The sequence below is a fragment of the Fukomys damarensis genome, unplaced genomic scaffold (assembly GCF_012274545.1).
Source record: "Fukomys damarensis isolate Sample0158 unplaced genomic scaffold, DMR_v1.0_HiC HiC_scaffold_37, whole genome shotgun sequence".
Classification (NCBI taxonomy): domain Eukaryota; kingdom Metazoa; phylum Chordata; class Mammalia; order Rodentia; family Bathyergidae; genus Fukomys; species Fukomys damarensis.
The window spans coordinates 59,115,088-59,138,383 of NW_022900949.1; the positions used below are offsets into that span (position 1 = coordinate 59,115,088).

General features: G+C 35.3%; 1 protein-coding gene across 2 annotated transcripts in view; it reads left to right on the forward strand.

Moving 5' to 3' along the window:
* Positions 1–23,296, forward strand: part of Ift80 (intraflagellar transport 80) — a 103,506-nt gene that overhangs the window by 42,525 nt on the left and 37,685 nt on the right. For both annotated transcript variants that reach the window (XM_033759344.1, XM_010623165.3), the window contains exons 9-10: positions 17,180–17,359; positions 22,457–22,575. In XM_033759344.1, coding sequence (XP_033615235.1) covers positions 17,180–17,359; positions 22,457–22,575 — 299 coding nt within the window. The remainder of the gene's footprint in view (positions 1–17,179; positions 17,360–22,456; positions 22,576–23,296) is intronic.

The window sequence follows — 23,296 nt, forward strand, 5'->3', positions numbered from 1 at the left end:
GCAGCAACAGCTTTTCCAGGTTCTGCAGTCATCTGAACAAAATTATAGACATTCAGCACATTCCATTAAAAACAAAACAAAACAAAAAACAAAGAAAAGAATAATATCCAGAAAACAGCAAAGTTGTGTTGCTGTTGTGGTACCTGGGACCATTTTTATTTTATTAGCATCTTAATCATCATCTGGAAAGAGAACATTCTAGAGTAATATCATTAAATGTAGCTCTGATAAAGCACAGTCCCTACTATGTATCATAAAGCAGATACAAGATATTTTACATTCATAGAGGTATGATACAGTACCGTCCTACATCGATAATGCTAGAATCAGTTTGGGTTTGAAATTTACTTTGTCTGCAAATAAGATTGCTACCCCTGTTTTTTTCTGGGCTCCTGTCACATGGAGAATTGTTTCTATCTTTTCACTTTCAGTCTATGGGCTTCTTTTTGCACTAGGTGTGTTTCTTGTATACAACATATTGTTGTATTTTGCTTCTTATTCCATTTTGCCAGTCTGTTTCTCTTGATTGGTGAGTTGAGGCCATTGACATTGCTGGTTATAATTGATATGTACTGACTTATTATTGACATGTTATTGGGCTTTTGTTGACTCTTTCTACTTTTTCATCTTCTCCTTTTAATTTCTTGCCTTGCATATTTGATTTGCTCCATTGGGCCTCATGGTGTTGTTGCCTTCATTGTCTTTTTCTAGGATCTTGTTTAGAATTCCTTGTAGTGCTGGTTTGGTATTCATGTAGTTTCTCAGGTGTTCTTTGTCGTAGAAGTGTCTTATTTCCCCATCCATTTTGAAAGAGAGTTTTTCAAGATACATCAGTCTAGGTTGGAGGTTGTTCTCTTTTAGTACTTGAAATATCTCATTCCAGGGTCTCTTTGTCCCAAGGGTTTGTGTTGAAAAGTCTGCTGTGATTCTGATGGGCTTTCCTTTGTATGTGATTTGTTTCTTTTCTCTTACTGCTTGTAGTATTTTTGTTGTTCTGTTGGGTTTCTGGGATCTTGATTATTATATGTCTAGGTGTAGATTTTTTTGGATTGTAGCTAGTTGGGGTCCTATATGCCTCAGTTATCTGAATGTCAAATTCTTCCCCTCTGTTTGGGAAGTTTTCTGTCATTAATTCTGCAAACAGCTTTTTAAAGTCATTTGTATTTTCTCCTGCTACTTCATGGATTCCTATCAGTCTTATGTTATTCTTCTTTGCATCATCTAGGAGTTGTTGGATCGATTTCTCATGATCTCTTACTGTTTTTAAGAGACCTCTCTTTTCATGGTCACTGACTGCAATCTTATCTTCTATATCTGAGAGCCTATCTTCGCATTCTTTTATTCTGTTGCGTACACTTTCAATAGAGTGTTTAATCTCCTGGATATCTGTTTGAATCTGTTTTATGGATTCTATTTCTTTCCTATGTTGGGCGTTTATTTTTTCCATTTCTTTCTTATGCTGGGCCTTCATGGCTTCTATCATGGTCCTGAGCTCATCTATTTTTTTGTCAGTTTCTGCTCTAGAGTCTTGAATCACGACTTCCATTTTGCTCACTATCTTTATGGTTATCTGGGAAATTATTTCTGTTTTGAATTTTTCTAGAGCCTGATTGATATGTTTTGTTACTTCCTGTGCTTTGAGTTCAGTGTGTCCTGGTGGTTCACTATCGGCCTTTTCGTCCTCATTTGCCCTACTGTTTGCCATTGGTGAACTGGAAGTCTGTCTTTGTGTCTTGTTTAAGTGTTTTCTCATTTTTATTTTTGTTGTCGGACTGTCCTTGGTTTAATCTCTGGATTATCACCCAAATCTTCCTGATATAGTTGCGCCCTAGCTTCTGTGTCTCTAACGACCCACAGACATTCTCATCTTCATAACATCAGAGAAAACAGCTCATCAAATCAACAGCAATGCTTTATTCCAACTGATACAATCAGCAGCACATTAAGATCAAGCACAACTTGGACACTGACCACCGGTGGTAGTCACTAGTCTATCACCCTTACATCATTTGAATTAAATTGAAATCAAGAAGCAGTCCAGAACATGTCTGCAGTGAACAAAATTTCAGTGTAGTATATTTACCATTTAATGGCTCAGGCAGAGCAAGGACGCAAGACCCCTGATCTCAGTTAGCTGATGGCTGAACCCCATGACGCTGATTGACCTCAGGCTGAAAGGCCCAGATTGAGTTCCCCAATCTTCTGAATGGTTGAACTCCACAACATTCTATTACAGGTTTCCCACGCCCTTTCTTTAAAGATGTTCAAAGTTGGGAACTCAGAAAAATACCCTTGATAACCACCTCTGCCTCTGCAGAGTGGGTCCAAAGACTGGCACAATCAGGAGGTCTGAGAGTGCGTTGGGGGGTAAGGGGAGTTTTGGGGGTTCAGGGGCGCCCGCCTGGCTACCTTCCTGATGATGGAGTGATGGCGGCTGGGGTGGGAGAAGGCGTCCTAAATTTTTTTTTAAAAAAGACAGGTTCCTGACTCAAATTTTGAAATGTCAGAATAGCATCCAGATTCCGAAGGTGTGGAGATATAGATCGGCTGCGCCAGGTGTCCTTTTTAAAAGAACATAAAGACATGTACTTCCTATAGCCAGTTGAGGCAGGGGATGATGGATGGTGCATGCAGCAAACAGACCCAAGGTCTTGGGCAGAAGGAGCCCATGGAGGAGGATGCACGGAATAATAAAGGCATTGGCGAGCTCCTGCAAATACTGAGGTGTGCACTGTGTAATATATATGAGTAGGCCCAAGACACATGCTTGGAAAAGATCAGAGAAAATGCTAAGCTTGTAACACTAGCAAATCTTTATGCTATGCACAAGCTGGAGGTGAAAACTAAAAGCAGACTTGCAGGATTTGTTTGGTGTTAAAAGAAGTGACCCATGTCACAGCTAAGTGAAAAGAATGGGATAGAATTTTATTTTTTGCAGCTGGGTGTGGTGGCGCATGCCTATAATCCCAGCACTCAGGAGGTTGAGGCAGAAGGATTGTTGTGAGTTTGAGAGCAGCCTGGGCTACATAGTGAGTTCCAGGTCAGCCTCAACTACATAGACCCTGTAAACCAAAAAAAAAAAAAAAAATAAAAAAAAAAAAAAAAAAAAAAAAAAAAAAAAAAAAGAATTTTCTTTTTCACTCTACTAAGTGACTATTCTGACTGCTGAAATGATGAAATAGTGGCTTTAGTGATCACCAGTGAAAGCAATAGTCTTTGCAAAAATAGTCTGGAAAAGTCACTAAGTAAACAGAAGTCTGCAGCCCTCAACAAACAACACTACACACTGAAGATCTGGGGATCTGATTTTCTAGAGTTACCACATTATGGTATTAAAAGCGTTCACTTTTCAACAAAACATTACAAGACATCCTAAGAAGCTGGAAAGTATGGCCTCTTCACAGGAAAAAAGGAAAGAAATTGACAGAAGTCACCTCTAACCCAAGTATTGGACTTAATTGACAGAGATTAAGTCAGTGATCTTAAATATGTTCAGGGGCCTAAAAGAAAACAGAATAACATCTGAATGAATAGAAAATACCCATGAAGAGACAAAAATTATTTTAAGAGAAATCTAATAGAAATTAATGAATAAAATGAACAGAAGGTGAGCTGAAGATTTAGCTCACTGGTTCCGCTGCCTGCCTCGCAAGCACAAGGGCCCAAATTCAATCCTTGGTAACAAACAAACAAACAGACAAAGTGAATAGAAGGATAAAGAAGTATAAATGTTCCCAGAACTCAAAAAAATGCATAATGAGTATCATATCATTTCCTATTCATCAGAAAAGACGAAAATGCCCTCCTTACATAGCATTCATGCTATAATTAGTTGGTACAACTTTCCTCAAGTATAATTTGGTAAAATCTGTTGAGAGCCTTGAAACTTCTGACACAACTGTTACACCCTCAAGAAAGTATGTAGTGCATTGCATATTCATTTGCTAATTTTCATATTTCACAAATATCAAGGTATATTATATGCTTTATTAAGGAAACATCAGTAAACAAAATAAATTCCCTGGTTTTGAGAGTGTTTATTACAGCAGATAGAGACTATGAACATAGCCCCAAAGGAATTTGTAATATATCAAGAACTGATTAGTGCTATAAAATATTCATTTGGGAAAGGAACATAACATTATTTTAGGTAAGGTGACTAGGGAATATTTTTTAAATATACAAACTAGACTATATGACTGGGTGGTAAGGAAAATAAATTGTGTTACAAATGAATTACATATGGAATGAATTGGAGCCATAAAAGTAATTTTTTCCTAGATTCCATAATATTTATTTTTATCTATGATTTTTAAGAAATGCATATTCAGTTATGTCACTCATATGTTCAAATTAGCATAATTATAAGTAAATATGCAGACTAATTCATGAATTTCACTGTGTTAAACAGAATAGAATTCAATGGAAAAATCTGTTACTTTTGGTCTTTTTAATTAAGAGACATTGTTGCTTTTGTTTATCAGCAGGTGGTGCTATTGCTTTTGTAAGATAATATGATTCTCTTTGTTTTGAATATTCAGTTATATTAAAAAGACCTATATATTCATTAATTGCTTCATTCAAATAAAATAATTGCAATAATTCATTTTTTGTGGTAACTGGTCTGACACATGTAACTTTTAATTGTCAGTGACATACATTTAAGGCAACCTATAATTTGCTATTTACATGAGAGTGACTACATTAGAAAATGTAATATTAAAAATCAGGTAGTAAGCTGGGTGTGGTGGCATAAGCCTGTAATCCCAGCACTCGGGAGGCTGAGGCAGGAGGATCGCTGTGAGTTCAAGACCAGCCTGGGCTCCACAGTGAGTTCCAGGTCAGTCTCAAGTACATAGTGAGACCCTGTCTTAAAAAACAACAATAAAAAAAACAAAACAAAAAAATCAGGTACTAAATCTTAAAAATGTAAGAAACTTTGTATCTATTTTCTCTTTGATTTAAACTTAATTTGTGAATATATAGTTTTACGAATTTAATGTACTGAATTATGTTTTTGAGGATTCTTTCAAAGTAATATTTTTATGTAGGCACAGTAAAGAGAAAAATGAGGTTGCATTATAAAAGTCATTATAGTCATTATTTTTAACTTAAATGTTTATTTCCCTGTTGGAGAATAGCTTGCACATATAAGTAATTTGAGAGAATACAGAAGGAAAAAAATCTGGTCTCTTCTCTCAAAGGAATGTATCATCAACAGTTTATAGCAATTTTCTCAATTGTTTTTTATATTGTGTTGTCTAATATGTTGCTTATTTTATTTTTAAATTAAATTAGCTTTAGTTAATTTATTTTGAAACTTAATTTAATTTAAAAATTATACTTTAATGTAGGGGTAGAATTGTCATGTTTATAGTACTCCAAAGTCAAAATTTCAGGGTTGGAGACAGGGATTTAGCTCAGTGGCACAGCACCTCCCTGACAAGTTTGAGGTCTTAAGTTTGATCCCTGATACCAAAACAAACAAACACTCCAGGAGTGAATATATGAAGTTGAAGGCTCTTTCTGGGTGTTAGGTTCCTCATCTACAAAATAATTGTGAGTGTCTGTAATTCTATATAATTCTATGACACTATTTTTTAAATCTAAGAAGAGGCAATACTATGCATGTTATGCCAGAAGTGGGAAAAACTCAAGCAGTGCTGGTGAAATGTGAAATATGGCTGATCCTAGGACTTCAGACTTATTCAACATTTTATTATATTTGGATGCAAGTAATAGAAAGCCTCAAAGTATAAGCCATAAAATATGGGAACTTTACTACCTTTATAAGACCCGAAATTGAGAACAAAGCAAATAATGCAAAATTAGATTTTTAGGTTTTTTTTTTGTTGTTGTTGTTGTTGTTGTTTTTTTTTTTTTTTTTTTTTTTTTGTACCAGGAATTGAACTCGGGTCCTTGCGCTTGCAAGGCAGGCCACTGAACTGCTGAATCCCCGGCCCTAAAATTATATTTCTGTTATAAAATTTACTTTTAATTTTTTTAAAATCAGCATCTAATGTAGAGAGTATCTAGAAATGTTGCATTTTAGTAAATTACTCTGCAAACAAAATGTATTGTTTTAGTTTTTAAAGTTATATTAGTGCAACCTTTTGACTAATTCACTAATGGAATTGATCCATTCAATAAGTTTTTTTTTTTTCCTGAGGAGGCTAATTTAAAAATTTTAAATCTCCAGCTTTCAGTTTATCCTTTGAATATTTAAATTTTAGTGTATGTGCTGCCGAAGCAAGCACTGAATTTTTTAATTTTAAAAGTCTACTTTCATTAAGTTTTAGTTGAGCTTGGGGAAAGAATGATTCCTTAAGGACAAAGGCAAACTCATTCATTCATTCAGCAAACCTTCATGTGCTTTGGCTATTAAAGAGACTAATATCCATACATGTTCTTTAGGAGTACCTTACCCTCTATTTAGAGTACTAATAAACAAACAGATGTTTAAATATTATGATAAAACAATAAATTAAATAATGATAAATTATTAGATTTACTGTATTTATTACTGTATTATTGTACTGTGTTTACTTTGGTGAGACTTAGATTTAAGTAAACTTTCTGTAGTTGAGTAACTTAAACAGCTTTTTAAAAAATGACTACAGATTTTAAATTTTTATTAATAAATTTAAATTTGCTTTTTAATGATAATGGTACCTAAACATTTAAATTTAAATCAAATTATCTTGAAGCACAGGATTTCATTTTTATTTGATGAATGCTCTATGTTTTCTACATGTTAAAATCATGCAAAAGTTCCTATAATGTGTATATTTAGGCCAATCCAGCTATTACTCCTATATACATTTTTCTTCTGTCTACCAATTGGGGGAGATAATGGTACAGTTGCTAGGAATACCAATCATGTGAAAACTTTTTTTTTTTTTTTTTTTGGTACTGGGGATTGAACTTGGGTCCTTGTGCTTACAAAGCACACACTATGGGATTTAATGTTTGCACTGCTTGATTTTAGTCTTTTCTGTCCCTATAGTCCTTTCTTTTCCAATGGGAACATTTACTCTCTATCATTATATGTTTGGAATATGTAATTTGTGTGTTTAATTTTTTAGGTATTATTTATTTATTTGGAGACAGGGTCATTCTATGTAGTTCAGCCTGGCCTTAGACTCACTATGTAGCCAGGTTTGGTTTGAACTCACTGTGGTCCTCCTGCCTAGCCTCCCAAGTGCTGGGTTTACAGGTGTGCACCATCACACCAGCTGTGTCTTTAAGTTTATATGGGTTCACAGCTACGAACTTGCCTTGAGTCTCAGAAGAGACTTGGCCTTGGACTTTTGAGAATGCTTGAACTATTGAGACTTGGGAAGGGATTACTGTAAGTCCCTGACTTATATTCAGGTTGTAAACTTTCACAGATACAAACAGACCTTGTGTTGTAAACATTCATAGATTTGAACAAATAGCAGAAGTAGCTCACAGTACTTGAGCTAATGACAGTAGCCTAATCAGAGCTCAGGATGTCCTGAAGCAAGAAGAAAAGCAGTGGTGATATGGACTACCAGGAAGGGCTAAGCAATATACATTGTATATTTGTGTCAGAGGTGTATAAGACTCACTTTGTTGGACTTAAATACAACTTACAAATGTTCTGGTTTGGAACCATTTGTAAGTTGGGAACTTATTGTAGTGTGTTTTCAGTTGTACACAGGTTAGTTACATCATGTTAGGCAGGACTGTGACCTTGTTATCCGTATTTGCAGATTAAGTATGGCTTAGGGAGATCTGTTTGGCTGTCAAGTTGACAAGGGGTGGAATGTAATGGTTAAGCTTATTTGTCAACTTGACTGGATTCCGCGATTCCTGGAAGGGTGATTGGGTCATGGGACCACTATGCTCATAAGTGGATCAATCTACTGATATTCATAGCTGAATATGCTTTTAGAAGATGGGACCCAGTTAGAGGTGGGTTATTCAGGAGTATGTCCTTTGTAGGGATGTCTCTTGCCGGCACTGTTGCCCTACTTTGCATTAAGCTACCCTGAAGTGAACAGAATTCCTCTGTCAAGCCCTTCTACCATGATGTTTCTGCTCTAGAGCCAACCAACCATGAGCCTGAGCCCTCTGAAACAGCCAAATAAACCTCTAAGTTGTAGGTGTCAGGTATTTTTTCCCAGCAATGGAAAAGTTGACTAATAGAACTGGTATATACAAAAATATTTAGTTGTAAGATGATATGTTAGAAATTTGCTTCAAAACAAACTGGGCCATGTATGATGGTACAGATGAAATGATAATTAGCTATTAGCTGATAACTGTTGGACTCTGAATAATGGGTAAATGGTGGACATTCTCTAAGTGTGGTCTTTGGCTCAGTAACCCTAGGGACTTGTTAGAAATGCAGATTCTTAGGCTTCACGCTACATTTGCTAAATTAGACACTCTGGGGTAAGGGCAGTAATCTATATAAATAATATCTAAACAGTAAAGTTTGAGAGCCACTGCTTTATTTTATTCTCCCCATTTTAGTTTATATTTGAAATTTTAACAAAAAGTCAAAGAGAAAAATGTAGTTTGAATATAAGAAGCCACATTTATACATTGCTGGGAGAGGCTGGTTTAGAGGTAAAGATAAGGGCCATCTAATTTATTACGCAATGGTAGATAAATTAGCAAGGAACTATCAGAGAGCCCACTTCTAATATAGTCTTAGCCAAATCACAAGTTTTACTTTTCTTTTGAAACAGTAGCTTTTCATTAATATCACCTAAAATTTTCAAAACATGCCAAGATCCTACTTAACAGATTTCAGATTTATTTGTTTGAATTAGGGCCTGGATTTTTGGTTTTCTTTTTGAAAAAAAAAGTCACCCAAACTAATGTAATATACAGCCAACATGAAAACCAGTATCTTAATTTTATGTGTGTAATAATTACCTCAGCCCCTTAAAAGCTTTCCTCTCCCTCATCTCTAGATTGTCAGATTTAATAATTTAGGGGAGGGCCCATAAATTTGCATTTCTAATAATCTCACAGGCAATACAGAAGCTGCTGGTCTCTGCATGCTTTAAGTAATATGTTGAAGCAAGGAATAATCCAGTTAATGGAGAAGGAAAACATAGTGAGAGTAGGACAGGAAAAATAGTCTTACCTTCCCAATCTTAGGTTCAGGATTGAGGACCCTATAAGAAAAGATAGGTTCACAAGAAAAAAAAAAATGTGTTTTAATATAAGTTCACAAAATGGAAGCCTTCAGAAAGCCCAAGAAACAGAGCAGTCTGTCTGTTTGTATGCTTAGGTTTGATTATGAGTGGACAGTCATGGCGAAATATGATTAGATCGGGGAGTCTGATGTAATGTTAACAAACAAGGGGAACATGATTGTATAGGTCCATTTTCTATTGATAATAATGCAGACTGAGTACATTTGAAAAGAAAATAGGTTTATTTTGGTTCACGGTTATGGATGTGCACAGTCTGGGGGCCACATCTGTACCACTAATGGTACAATTAGTGGCAGAGTCCAGAGGTGACAAAAGGCAACATACGGCAAGGGACAAGAAGGAATTTGTATGTGTATCTGTTTGTCTGTCTTGTAAAGTCCAGGGTTCAGTCATAGGGGCTCTGTCCTAATAACCTTATCTAATCTTTTTTAAAAATTTTAATTTATTGTTACATTCTAGGTAGACAGTACAGTTACATTCGTTACTGGGATCTTATACCTTTACATGCCAGGTCTTGGTTCTCATGTTTTCCCCTAACCTTATCTAATCTTAATCATCTCCCAAAGGCATTACATTTCCACCCTCTTTATATCTCATAGCAGGGATGAAATTTGAATTCATGAAACCTTGGAGGATACTCAAACTGTATCCCAACTGTAGTATTTAGCAAAGCATTTTCAATTTCTTCAGTGTGTCCTGGTGTTTGGGGATAAGAATATTCCTTACTTCCAGTGTTGATGTTGGGCACCTGTCCAATAGGGTGTTCTCACCTACCTTGAGAGGAGTGGGAGAAGGGCCACGGTGACCTTCCTGCTTCTGCTTACCGACATGCTAATTTGGGGGTTGTATGTTGTCAGCCTCATCAAAAGGGATAGTTAAAAAAATTCATCTTCAATGTTTATACTACCATTCTCACTAAAATCCAACTAGGGAGAATTCTCATTCCCTCCTAGAGGTGATAATTAATACAAGTATTCTGTAGCACATTTGGGGAAAAGACAAAACTTATAGTGTTAAAATCTAAAAACTTAAGTAAGGGGCTGGTGATTTAGCTCAATAGTACTGCCCCTGCCTCGCAAGTGCAAGGTCCTAAGTTCAATCTCCAGTACCCCCCACATTTTTTTTTTTTTTTTTTTTGGTACTGGGGATTGAACTTGGGTCCTTGTGCTTACAAAGCACACACTATGGGATTTAATGTTTGCACTGCTTGATTTTAGTCTTTTCTGTCCCTATAGTCCTTTCTTTTCCAATGGGAACATTTACTCTCTATCATTATATGTTTGGAATATGTAATTTGTGTGTTTAATTTTTTAGGTATTATTTATTTATTTGGAGACAGGGTCATTCTATGTAGTTCAGCCTGGCCTTAGACTCACTATGTAGCCAGGTTTGGTTTGAACTCACTGTGGTCCTCCTGCCTAGCCTCCCAAGTGCTGGGTTTACAGGTGTGCACCATCACACCAGCTGTGTCTTTAAGTTTATATGGGTTCACAGCTACGAACTTGCCTTGAGTCTCAGAAGAGACTTGGCCTTGGACTTTTGAGAATGCTTGAACTATTGAGACTTGGGAAGGGATTACTGTAAGTCCCTGACTTATATTCAGGTTGTAAACTTTCACAGATACAAACAGACCTTGTGTTGTAAACATTCATAGATTTGAACAAATAGCAGAAGTAGCTCACAGTACTTGAGCTAATGACAGTAGCCTAATCAGAGCTCAGGATGTCCTGAAGCAAGAAGAAAAGCAGTGGTGATATGGACTACCAGGAAGGGCTAAGCAATATACATTGTATATTTGTGTCAGAGGTGTATAAGACTCACTTTGTTGGACTTAAATACAACTTACAAATGTTCTGGTTTGGAACCATTTGTAAGTTGGGAACTTATTGTAGTGTGTTTTCAGTTGTACACAGGTTAGTTACATCATGTTAGGCAGGACTGTGACCTTGTTATCCGTATTTGCAGATTAAGTATGGCTTAGGGAGATCTGTTTGGCTGTCAAGTTGACAAGGGGTGGAATGTAATGGTTAAGCTTATTTGTCAACTTGACTGGATTCCGCGATTCCTGGAAGGGTGATTGGGTCATGGGACCACTATGCTCATAAGTGGATCAATCTACTGATATTCATAGCTGAATATGCTTTTAGAAGATGGGACCCAGTTAGAGGTGGGTTATTCAGGAGTATGTCCTTTGTAGGGATGTCTCTTGCCGGCACTGTTGCCCTACTTTGCATTAAGCTACCCTGAAGTGAACAGAATTCCTCTGTCAAGCCCTTCTACCATGATGTTTCTGCTCTAGAGCCAACCAACCATGAGCCTGAGCCCTCTGAAACAGCCAAATAAACCTCTAAGTTGTAGGTGTCAGGTATTTTTTCCCAGCAATGGAAAAGTTGACTAATAGAACTGGTATATACAAAAATATTTAGTTGTAAGATGATATGTTAGAAATTTGCTTCAAAACAAACTGGGCCATGTATGATGGTACAGATGAAATGATAATTAGCTATTAGCTGATAACTGTTGGACTCTGAATAATGGGTAAATGGTGGACATTCTCTAAGTGTGGTCTTTGGCTCAGTAACCCTAGGGACTTGTTAGAAATGCAGATTCTTAGGCCTCACGCTACATTTGCTAAATTAGACACTCTGGGGTAAGGGCAGTAATCTATATAAATAATATCTAAACAGTAAAGTTTGAGAGCCACTGCTTTATTTTATTCTCCCCATTTTAGTTTATATTTGAAATTTTAACAAAAAGTCAAAGAGAAAAATGTAGTTTGAATATAAGAAGCCACATTTATACATTGCTGGGAGAGGCTGGTTTAGAGGTAAAGATAAGGGCCATCTAATTTATTACGCAATGGTAGATAAATTAGCAAGGAACTATCAGAGAGCCCACTTCTAATATAGTCTTAGCCAAATCACAAGTTTTACTTTTCTTTTGAAACAGTAGCTTTTCATTAATATCACCTAAAATTTTCAAAACATGCCAAGATCCTACTTAACAGATTTCAGATTTATTTGTTTGAATTAGGGCCTGGATTTTTGGTTTTCTTTTTGAAAAAAAAAGTCACCCAAACTAATGTAATATACAGCCAACATGAAAACCAGTATCTTAATTTTATGTGTGTAATAATTACCTCAGCCCCTTAAAAGCTTTCCTCTCCCTCATCTCTAGATTGTCAGATTTAATAATTTAGGGGAGGGCCCATAAATTTGCATTTCTAATAATCTCACAGGCAATACAGAAGCTGCTGGTCTCTGCATGCTTTAAGTAATATGTTGAAGCAAGGAATAATCCAGTTAATGGAGAAGGAAAACATAGTGAGAGTAGGACAGGAAAAATAGTCTTACCTTCCCAATCTTAGGTTCAGGATTGAGGACCCTATAAGAAAAGATAGGTTCACAAGAAAAAAAAAAATGTGTTTTAATATAAGTTCACAAAATGGAAGCCTTCAGAAAGCCCAAGAAACAGAGCAGTCTGTCTGTTTGTATGCTTAGGTTTGATTATGAGTGGACAGTCATGGCGAAATATGATTAGATCGGGGAGTCTGATGTAATGTTAACAAACAAGGGGAACATGATTGTATAGGTCCATTTTCTATTGATAATAATGCAGACTGAGTACATTTGAAAAGAAAATAGGTTTATTTTGGTTCACGGTTATGGATGTGCACAGTCTGGGGGCCACATCTGTACCACTAATGGTACAATTAGTGGCAGAGTCCAGAGGTGACAAAAGGCAACATACGGCAAGGGACAAGAAGGAATTTGTATGTGTATCTGTTTGTCTGTCTTGTAAAGTCCAGGGTTCAGTCATAGGGGCTCTGTCCTAATAACCTTATCTAATCTTTTTTAAAAATTTTAATTTATTGTTACATTCTAGGTAGACAGTACAGTTACATTCGTTACTGGGATCTTATACCTTTACATGCCAGGTCTTGGTTCTCATGTTTTCCCCTAACCTTATCTAATCTTAATCATCTCCCAAAGGCATTACATTTCCACCCTCTTTATATCTCATAGCAGGGATGAAATTTGAATTCATGAAACCTTGGAGGATACTCAAACTGTATCCCAACTGTAGTATTTAGCAAAGCATTTTCAATTTCTTCAGTGTGTCCTGGTGTTTGGGGATAAGAATATTCCTTACTTCCAGTGTTGATGTTGGGCACCTGTCCAATAGGGTGTTCTCACCTACCTTGAGAGGAGTGGGAGAAGGGCCACGGTGACCTTCCTGCTTCTGCTTACCGACATGCTAATTTGGGGGTTGTATGTTGTCAGCCTCATCAAAAGGGATAGTTAAAAAAATTCATCTTCAATGTTTATACTACCATTCTCACTAAAATCCAACTAGGGAGAATTCTCATTCCCTCCTAGAGGTGATAATTAATACAAGTATTCTGTAGCACATTTGGGGAAAAGACAAAACTTATAGTGTTAAAATCTAAAAACTTAAGTAAGGGGCTGGTGATTTAGCTCAATAGTACTGCCCCTGCCTCGCAAGTGCAAGGTCCTAAGTTCAATCTCCAGTACCCCCCACAAAAGCATAATTAAAGCCTGGCATGGTGGTATACTGTATACCTATAATTACAGCTAATCAGGAGGCAGAGGCAAAAGGATTACAAGTTTGAAACTTGTAAAGAAATGGTGCTGGGGATGTAGCTCAGTGGTAGAGTACCCATGGATTCAACCCACAGTACTGCACAAAACATAAAAATCAGTGAAGTCTGTAAATAGGGAAGTGTAGAGCGGGGAAGAGAGGCTAGGGGAATGGGGAAAAAATAAGAACCAAAGTAAAGGTACCAGATCTCAATGATGAGTGTAACTATATCGTATATCTAAAATGTACCAATTAAAAAAAAATGGAACTGAAGTTTAAAAAAATAAATCAATAAATAAAAGCACAAATAAGAGCTAGGGATGTAGCTCATGTTTTGCTTTTCTAGCATGGGCAAGGCGCTGGATTTAATCCCTGGTACCATTTTTAAAAATGAAAAAGCGCAGATAGTAAATATATATTTTTGGGCTGGGGATTTAGCTCAGTGGTTCCGTGACCTGCTTTGCAAGCACAAGGTCCCAAGTTTGATCCCCGATCAAACTTACCAATGAAAAGTATTCATTTGTTTGAGACAGGGTCTCGCTATACAGTTCAGATGGGCCTTGAACTCACTAGGTAGCCCAAGATGGCCTGGAGAACTCATGGTGATCCTCCTGCCTCAGCCATGGGATTACAGGCATGCACCACCATTTCCAACCACCATTTTATTGGTTAGACAAAATATAACCCTGTCTCCCAATTTAATTAATATTAAAATCTCTTTTACATTGATTAAGATTTGCTTACATATTTTTAAATTACTAGAATTATCTAAAATCCCTTGAATTTAGAATTCTTACATTTAAATTAAATTTTGAACTATAATTTTTTAAAAAGTTTGAATGTAAAAATTTAGCGTCTACATCATCATACTGTTATATTCCTTGAAATTTGTTTTTAGGATGATTTGCAAGTTGTGTATTTAATTTTTGTATAATTGTATGGACTGTGGAAGAAATTAGAGGGATATAAGATGCTAATGTTATCTTAAACATTACCATTTTTTCTTAGGATGATTCATCCATCATTTTTTTAGATAAATATATCTATGTTTATTTTAGTAAACATTTTCTTTCTGGCTGAATTATTTGGGTGGTTTTATTTATTTATGTATTTAATTTTGGGTTTGTGTGTATATGTGTGTTTTTTGTTGTTTTGTTTTGGGGATTGAATTATGCTAGGCAAATGCCCTACTACTGAATTATACCACAGCCATCTTTGGATATTTTAAAGCTATACTTTAAACAGTCTAAAAATAGAAATCTATGGTTTAAAAGTTAAAGTAAGATCTGTACAGAATACAATGAAATAGACCAGATTTAGAATGAGAGGTGTTCACAATAAGTCTGGTCCAAATCATTAAATATATTAATAAACCATTAAACATATTAATAAGTTAATTTCATTTGTATCAAGAACTTTTAATCTTTATGTAAAATAGTATTCCTGTAGTATTTAATTCTTGTCAAACATAAATCAATTTCATTTCCAGCAGCAGAGTATTTTTGGCTTTGATGTTCCCATCTTCATTAGTTTTTAGCTTTTTGAAACAGGGTCTCGCTGTTTAGTTCACACTGGCCTTGAACTCACTAAGTGGCCCAAGTGGGCTCAGGCTCACAATGATTTGCCTGCTTCAGCCTCCCTAGTGCTGGAATTACAGGCATGCATCACCATGCCCAGGCCAGTCATTACTTAATTTTTAAAACATATTGTGTGCATTGGTGGTATAGTAGTGAGCACAGCTGTCTTTCAAAAAGATGTAATAATTAGGTACTGCAAACGTTCTAATAAGAGTAAAAATTAAAAACTGTACATCAGACTGTTTAATATTCCAAACAATAGCTTCAAGTGTTTATATTGTCTTTTAAATCTATTTGTAATTTCAGAAAAGGAAGTTTAAAATATTTTAATCTTGCTTCTGAAACAAAATTTATAGTTTGTTCATTACCTCCTGCTTGATAACACTATTAATAGGCCTTTCTCATAAGCTATTTAGGCAACAATTAGGAATTCCAAGAGATGAAAAGTTGTAAGAAGTCATTCGGTATTTTTATTTTTTGTGTGAATTTTCATGAAGAATTTTAAATCTTGCTTTATAGTTGTATGAATTAGTGAATTTTTTTCCTGTTTTTAAAAGATTTGCTGTGCACTTGTGGTTAGAGTGAACCCGCACTCATAATGAATTTCCTTCCTTTGTCTCTTCCTTCCTCCTCCTCTCCCTTCTTCCCTCTACCCTTTTTTGTACTGGAGATTGAATTCATGGCTTTATACATGCTAATTATGTGCTCTGCCATTGAATTAGAGCCCCTAATAATGGCTATTTCTGAAAAAGTAATAATGTGAAACAGAACTTTAAAAATACCCAGCCAAAAGCAACAACAACTTTAAGACTTTTAATTTTACTGTAGGCCGTTATGTTGGAAGAATGGAAAGAGAATGTGTATGTAAGTGTAGTCAGATAAATTATCCTTCTAGTAGGTATATTTGTTCCATTTGAAAAATTAAAGAAAATATATCCAATACTATCTATCAAAAGGTTTATTTTTTCAATTTTATATATGCACAAAAATTGTTTTGTATTTGTTGATGCAAATACTGGTTTCTAGATAACTTTCTTATGCAGATCCATACTAGGAGCGTTCATACTGCATTCTAAAAAGAAAAAATAATTCATTTATCTGTAATTTCATGATTTGGGATTATTTGCCAGAAACCTTTTAGTTACATTACATGTTTAGTTTCAATTTTAGTGACGCTCTTCAAATGTTGTAGCCAGAGTTTTTACATGTAGAGGTACGTTATAGAGCACCTTAAGATGTAAGACGTCTTTGTCTTTCTACAGAATTTTTGCTTATTTTTTCTGTGTTATTATAAGTAATCATGAATCAAAATAATGTGGGTTTTTACAATTCTTGAGATATTTCATGTACTATATCACATTTTTCTTCTCTACACCTTAAAATATCTCTTTCTTTAGTTCAGCATATTATAATTTTATTATGAAAAATACTTTTACATGAATGTTCTTTAATAATTTTCGAATTATAATTATTGGTAGATATTAATGAAGAAAAAACATTTTCAGGCCAGGAGTAGTGGTATATGCCTATAATCCTAGCACTCAAGCCTGTGGCAGGAGGATCTCTGTGAGTTTGCGGCCAGCCTGGACTACCTAGTGAATTCAAGGCCACTTTGAACTACACAGTGAGACCTTGTCTCAAAAAATAAACAAACAAAAGCCATTTTCAGTAATTCCACATAAAGGTACATTCTTTTAAAAGATATCTTTTAAAAATTACCTTAATATGTGAGTGTGCTCAATTTAAAAGTTTGTTAAAAATTTTTTTGATTAATCAGTTTTTCTTTTGTTCCTCTTTCCCCAGTGGTCATATGCTTTAGAAAAACCCAATACTGGAAGCATATTTAATATTGCGTGGTCAGTTGATGGTACTCAGATTGCTGGAGCCTGTGGAAATGGGCATGTTGTTTTTGCACATGTGGTGGAGCAACGTTGGGAGTGGAAAAATTTTCAAGTGACATTAACTAAAAGAAGAACCATGCAGGTATGGTTATGCTCCAAGGTATATTATACCTGTTTCTTTTCACATTAGTTCACTATACAGAGTATAGAATTATTGTGGTAATTATATTTATAGCTCATAAGAATTCCATCATACTATTAGACATTTTTTCATGATGTATGATACTATGCCATTAGTCACTTTTTCACAACAAAATGTGAATGCTTTATGAACACCTGCATGCCCATAGTTATTGTGGTTATGGTTTTAGGACAAGTTGGTGAAATATGGAAGCATTTAGGGAATGTGTAGATTCAGTTAAGTAAGGAAGTTTAAAGCAGTTGTAACACTGGAGTAGATTCATTTTAACTCTGGAGCTGACTCCAAGGCAGGGCTAACCTGCTAATTTTTGACAGAGTTGCATTGTTTTACTTCTTTAACCTGATTTTTAAATATCACCTCTCTTTTACTTTTGTCTCCTTGATGAGACAAAATACCTGACGCCCAGAGTTAGAGGGGAAGGAGTTCATTTGGCTCACAGTTAGTAGAGGTTTCAGTTCATAATTGTCTGGCTCTGTGGCTGGGATGGCAAACAGGCTTCACAGAGGAGAAACAACATGGCATGCACAAGGCAACAAGGGGAACTTAATGTCTCCCTGCCCCTTTTATCTCATTCGGACCCCTTAGGGCAGGCAGCACTCACACCCTTCGTCCTGGTGCCCTTGAGCCTAGCCTTGCACCGTGAATCAGTTCCAGCTTCACACACTCTAGATCAAGCCTAGGACCCCGTGAAGCTTTGGGGGGACATCTAGACCCAAGCCATCACTTTGCCTTTTGAGAATTACTCAGTTATAGAGTGCTTGCCTACCATGTGTAAGACCTTCAGTTTGAGCCATAGCACTACAAAACAAAACAAAACAATACACTGATAAAATCAGCCAAGTCCAGATTCTCTTCTGTGTTCTTCTGTTTCCAGATAAGGATGCTCCTTCCCTTTAAATGTACTTCTCACATGAGGCTCTTATAACCTGATTCAGGGGAAGATCAGAAATTTCTCCCTAGGTTTCATCAACTTCTTCAGGGGAGAAGATCACAGGGAAGGTCAGACTGACCTTCCTGCTTCTGTTTTCTTAGTTTCCCTCATATTAAAATATTCATAATGCCGTAGTGCCATATTTTGGGATTAATGTGTAATTCGGAAGTAAAATACTCTGTAGATGACTATAGAGAAGTTGAGACTTGGCAGTAGAAGATGGGGGAAATATTTTCAGATCAGATATCATTAGTCATTTACTCAATTGTAAAGTCCTTAAGGGCGCAGGTGCTATATTTCACTCAGCTTTGTCTCTCCTATAGGGCTTCCAGTAGCTCAGTGCCTTGCAGATGATAACATATATGTTACAAATTAATTGAAAAAATTATGAGGAGTAGGCCAGAAATGATCTACCATTACAAATTCTCTGCCAAAGAAAAAGGCACTATCTTTCTTTTTTTCTTCATATGTATCATCAGTTGTTTCTATCTTCAGCATTCATAATTCTTATTATTGTAATTAATATAAAAATTAAAAGCATATGATTGCCTGGGCAACTCTATTCAAATATCTTGTTAGTCTAATAATCCAGATTTCTAAATTTGGACAATATGTTCACCAGATTCATAATTGTTTCATTGTAATTGTCCTTTGTTTTATTTACTTTAAATTTTTAAGACTTTGTATTTGGAGAATTTAAAACGTGTAATGAATCTCCATGTGCTCATGGTCCAACAATATTCACTGATTCATGATCAGGCCTGCCCCATTCAAATCCATGTCTAATTTTTCTCTTTCCCAATTATTTCCAAGAAACTTCAGGTATCATATTTCAGTTGTACAAAGTTCATTGTAGGACTGGAAATGGAGCTCAGTGGTAGAGTGCTTGCTTAACATGCACTGGGCTTAATTCAGTGTATACAGCTAAAAGATAAGGACCTGTTTTTGTTTTAACATAAACAATATTCTAAGTCCCAGCCTTGTATTTCATACGCTAGGTCTGAGTTAAAGGTATTTGATTAAGGGAAAGGAGAGAAGATAGTCAATTTCATTGAACTCCTTAGTCACTGAGACTAGTGGAAAGAAAAGTTGACCAAAAGAAAATCGTGATATAATTACTAGAAATGGTATAATTTGATTCTGGACAGACAAAAATATGCCACTATATTCTGTCCCTTGGTTGTCTAGCAGCCATACTATATCAATTTATTGCCATATTATTACCCCCAAAATTTAGTGGCTTGAAATAACAGTATTTGTCGTTTCTCAGTTTATGTAAGGAATCCAGGCATGGATTAGTTAGCTCCTTTGGTTCAGATTCTCTCAATGCTGCAATGAAGGGGGTGTTAGTTAGCAGGGCTTTAGTCTTATCTAAAGGTTCAAGAAGAGGAAGATTTTCAAACTTACTGACATGGTTATTGGTGGAATTCAGTCACCACTGTCTTTTACACTAAGGGTTTCAGTTTCTTTTTGGCTGTTGATGGTAGATTTCCCTCAGTTCCTTGTATATGGCAGCTCCCAACCTGGTAACTTGCTTTATCAGAACAACAAAGTGAGAAGAGCCCAAGTGTGCAAGTCAGATGTAAGTCATGCTTTGTTGTTGTTGTTGTTTTTAACTTGAAGTCAAAAGTGACATCTCAGCATTTTTACCATATTCTATTCAACGAAAGGAAGCTACAAGGTCCGATCCTTTGCAAGTAGATTTACATAAGGGCACAAATACTAGAAGGCAAAGATCTTTGAGAGTACCTTATCACACATACATGCCTGTATTCATGTGAGTGTGAGTCAGAAATAACACTACTTACTTAATTCAACTATTCTATATACGGTTTAAAAAAAAAACCTTTATCCTGCCCTAAAAAGAAATAATCTAAGCACATCCAGTTATTGCAGTGAGCTCAAAGTCTGTTGTCCAGAAAACTATACATAAATACACATTTTAATTTTTCTCTTCCTTGCCTTCTTCCCATATTACAGGTTTAAAATGATGTGTTTCAACTCATTGCAGTCACTATTCTGTAATGTTCATAATGTTCAACCTTCGGACAGTTGCCTCTTGTATTCTTTTGACATGATTTCAGTAGGTTTCTTGCTTTCTGGTGTGACAAAATGTTCCCAGCTTCTTTTGTACATTTTCTGTCCAGTCTTGGGATCGGCCATTTTCCTAGGAAGGCCTCATTTCTATTGGGGATGACGATATTATTTAGAAACCTCAGTTGGGTGCTACATTTGCTCCTTGCTACTGATCATTACTCCTAGACAAAATGTTTTTGTTTTTGATAAGATAAAAATACATCATGAGTTTATACTGAGATTCCAATGTTTACAGTTTTACTCTTGATATTTTTACCTGTGACTAAGGTTTTTAAAGACATTAATGATGCTATTATATTTCAAAGTATAGTTTTAAAATAAAAATAAATTCTAATGTTATGAATACTGTTTAATATTTCTTGTTTTTTACAATAGAAGCAAATCTACAAATCTTTGTATCCTTCACTTTCTTAGATAAAAGGTATCATATGTACTGCTCTACATTTTACATTTTTGAACTCTCCATACATCTTCCTCATTGTGTTTATAGCTCTGTAGTATGTGAGAATGTACCATAGTTTATTTAACACAATTTGGGCTGTATGCAGTCTTTTGCTTTTGCCAATTGTGCTGTGGTGAAAAGCCGGTGCATATGTTACTTTATAGTTTTACTTTTTTATTTTTGGGATAGGATTCTACAAATGACATTGCTGGGTCAAAGGATATACATTCATGCAATTTTTCTGCCTCTTTAATCATGTGATAGTATTTTTGAGGAAGTGGGAGTTGGTCAACAGACAGTGAAACTATAATATATTTGCCTTAGTTTTTTTAGGCTACTGTAACAAGATACCATAGCCCAAGTAGCTTGTAAACAACAAAAACTTTTTTCCTCGTGGTTCTAGAGGTCTGAAAGTCCAAGATCAAGATGCCAGTAGATTTGGTATCTGATGAGGGTCCACTTTCCGGTTTAAAAGTGCATGAAGCTTATTCATGAGAGTAAAACTAATCATCTCCCCTAAATTCCACAATATAAGAATTTTGTGGATACATAAACTAATTCAGACGTAACAATGCCTGGTAGTATTTACAAGCAACTTGAGTTATCTTGCTATTTTTCCTTCCATACTTTTTCATTGTTTATTAATACTGTATCACATTTTTTAAGAAAAATAATATTTTGAGAAACATTTAAAGAAACATATTTAAATAATTATTTAAATTATTTAATTTATTTAAAATTTATATCTGAACTATGTTGCAGATATAATTACATTGTTATACTGGTTTTCACCTATTATACTGCCTTGCTCATTTTCATGCTGACCAGTGATTAAGTTTAACTTGCCCAACACTTATTCTTGATTTATTGCAGTTTGTCAGTTTCTAGATTCTTGGCAAATATTGTTAAAATTCTTTCCAAGTAATCTGTTATAAACTTTTTAAATTTAATTAACTAATTAATTTTGTACTGGGGATCGAATTTGGGATCTTGCGCTTGCATGGCAGGCGGTGGAACCACTGAGCTAAATCCCCAAGCCCCCATTGTAAATTTTTAAAACAATTTTAACTGTCACAGTCAAATTTCTCTTTGTTAGTTGGTGCTTAGCTTTTTTATATATTTTCTCTGTGTTTTTACATATGAAATAGCTTCTGCATTTTGATTTCTTCACTATTTAGTTGGTTTCTTTACTAATACCTTCTATTCCATTTTTGATTTTTAAAGCAATTATGCCTCTTTTTTTAGAACTTAAATTTTAAAGTAAAATCTAACCCCATTTTGGGCAGAAATCATATAGCTTCTCTCCAACTTCTTTATGCTGTCATTCTTTAACTCTATCTCAGCATTAAGAGAATCTTTCACTTTATTGTTCTATTGCTACATCGTTCAGTTTGGCTTACGAGTTAAAAATCTTTGTAGGCCCTTTTTAAATTTATTTCTAAGAGATTTTCTGATTGTTCTGTCATATGATTAGGTAGTTAAAGATGTATTGAATTTTTTGTGTGTTTCAGAATCTTGCTAACTTACTAAAATTTTGTTTGCTGGCATTTCCTTTCTCCTTGTTTAGGTTCGGAATGTTCTTAATGATGCAGTGGACTTACTGGAATTTCGTGATAGAGTCATTAAAGCATCGTTGAACTATGCACACTTAGTTGTCTCAACATCTCTTCAATGTTACGTGTTCTCGTAAGCATCTTGCAGTTCTTAAAAATCTAGAATTTTGACTGAGAAAAGGTATTTATTTTCAGATCAACATGGTTTGGACTAAATTTAACTTTCTCCAAACCTTGCCAGAACTTACCTTAAACCAGTAAATAAGAAGAAATTAAAAAAAAAGAAAGAAAAAGTAAGCCGTGGCTAATGATCACTTTTATAATAAATGCCTGTTTTAAGATAATGTCTCTTCGCAGTGCTAAGGAATTTAATTTTGAAACCCAGAGCCTAGCAGCACCTGACAGTTTTATGAGCAGAGGAATCACTCTCTACTGTAAAAAGGAACAGCTAGCAGCCCAATAGGCTGAGTTTTTCAGTAGGGACACATGGTATTTAAGCTTAATACCTTAGCACAGTGTAATTATGGATGTTCGTAATGATGACCCAGAGTTGTCTAAGAATAGTGAAATAAAATATACTCATACACTTACTCTATATTAGAGGGTAGGGAATGATAATACACCTAAGAGAATTTAATCTGAATCTTAAAAACATATTTTGTATTTTAAAAGGGTAATTACATGCTCTCATAAGCACCAGGCTTCGTAGGGGGCACCATATTTAATAATTTATATAATGTAATTATTTTTACCTTGACCAGTTTGAAGACACCAATGTAATTTTACTGAGAGGAGACTTGACAGGAGATGCAGACCATTATATAATATAGTAGTCGTGTATATATATATATATA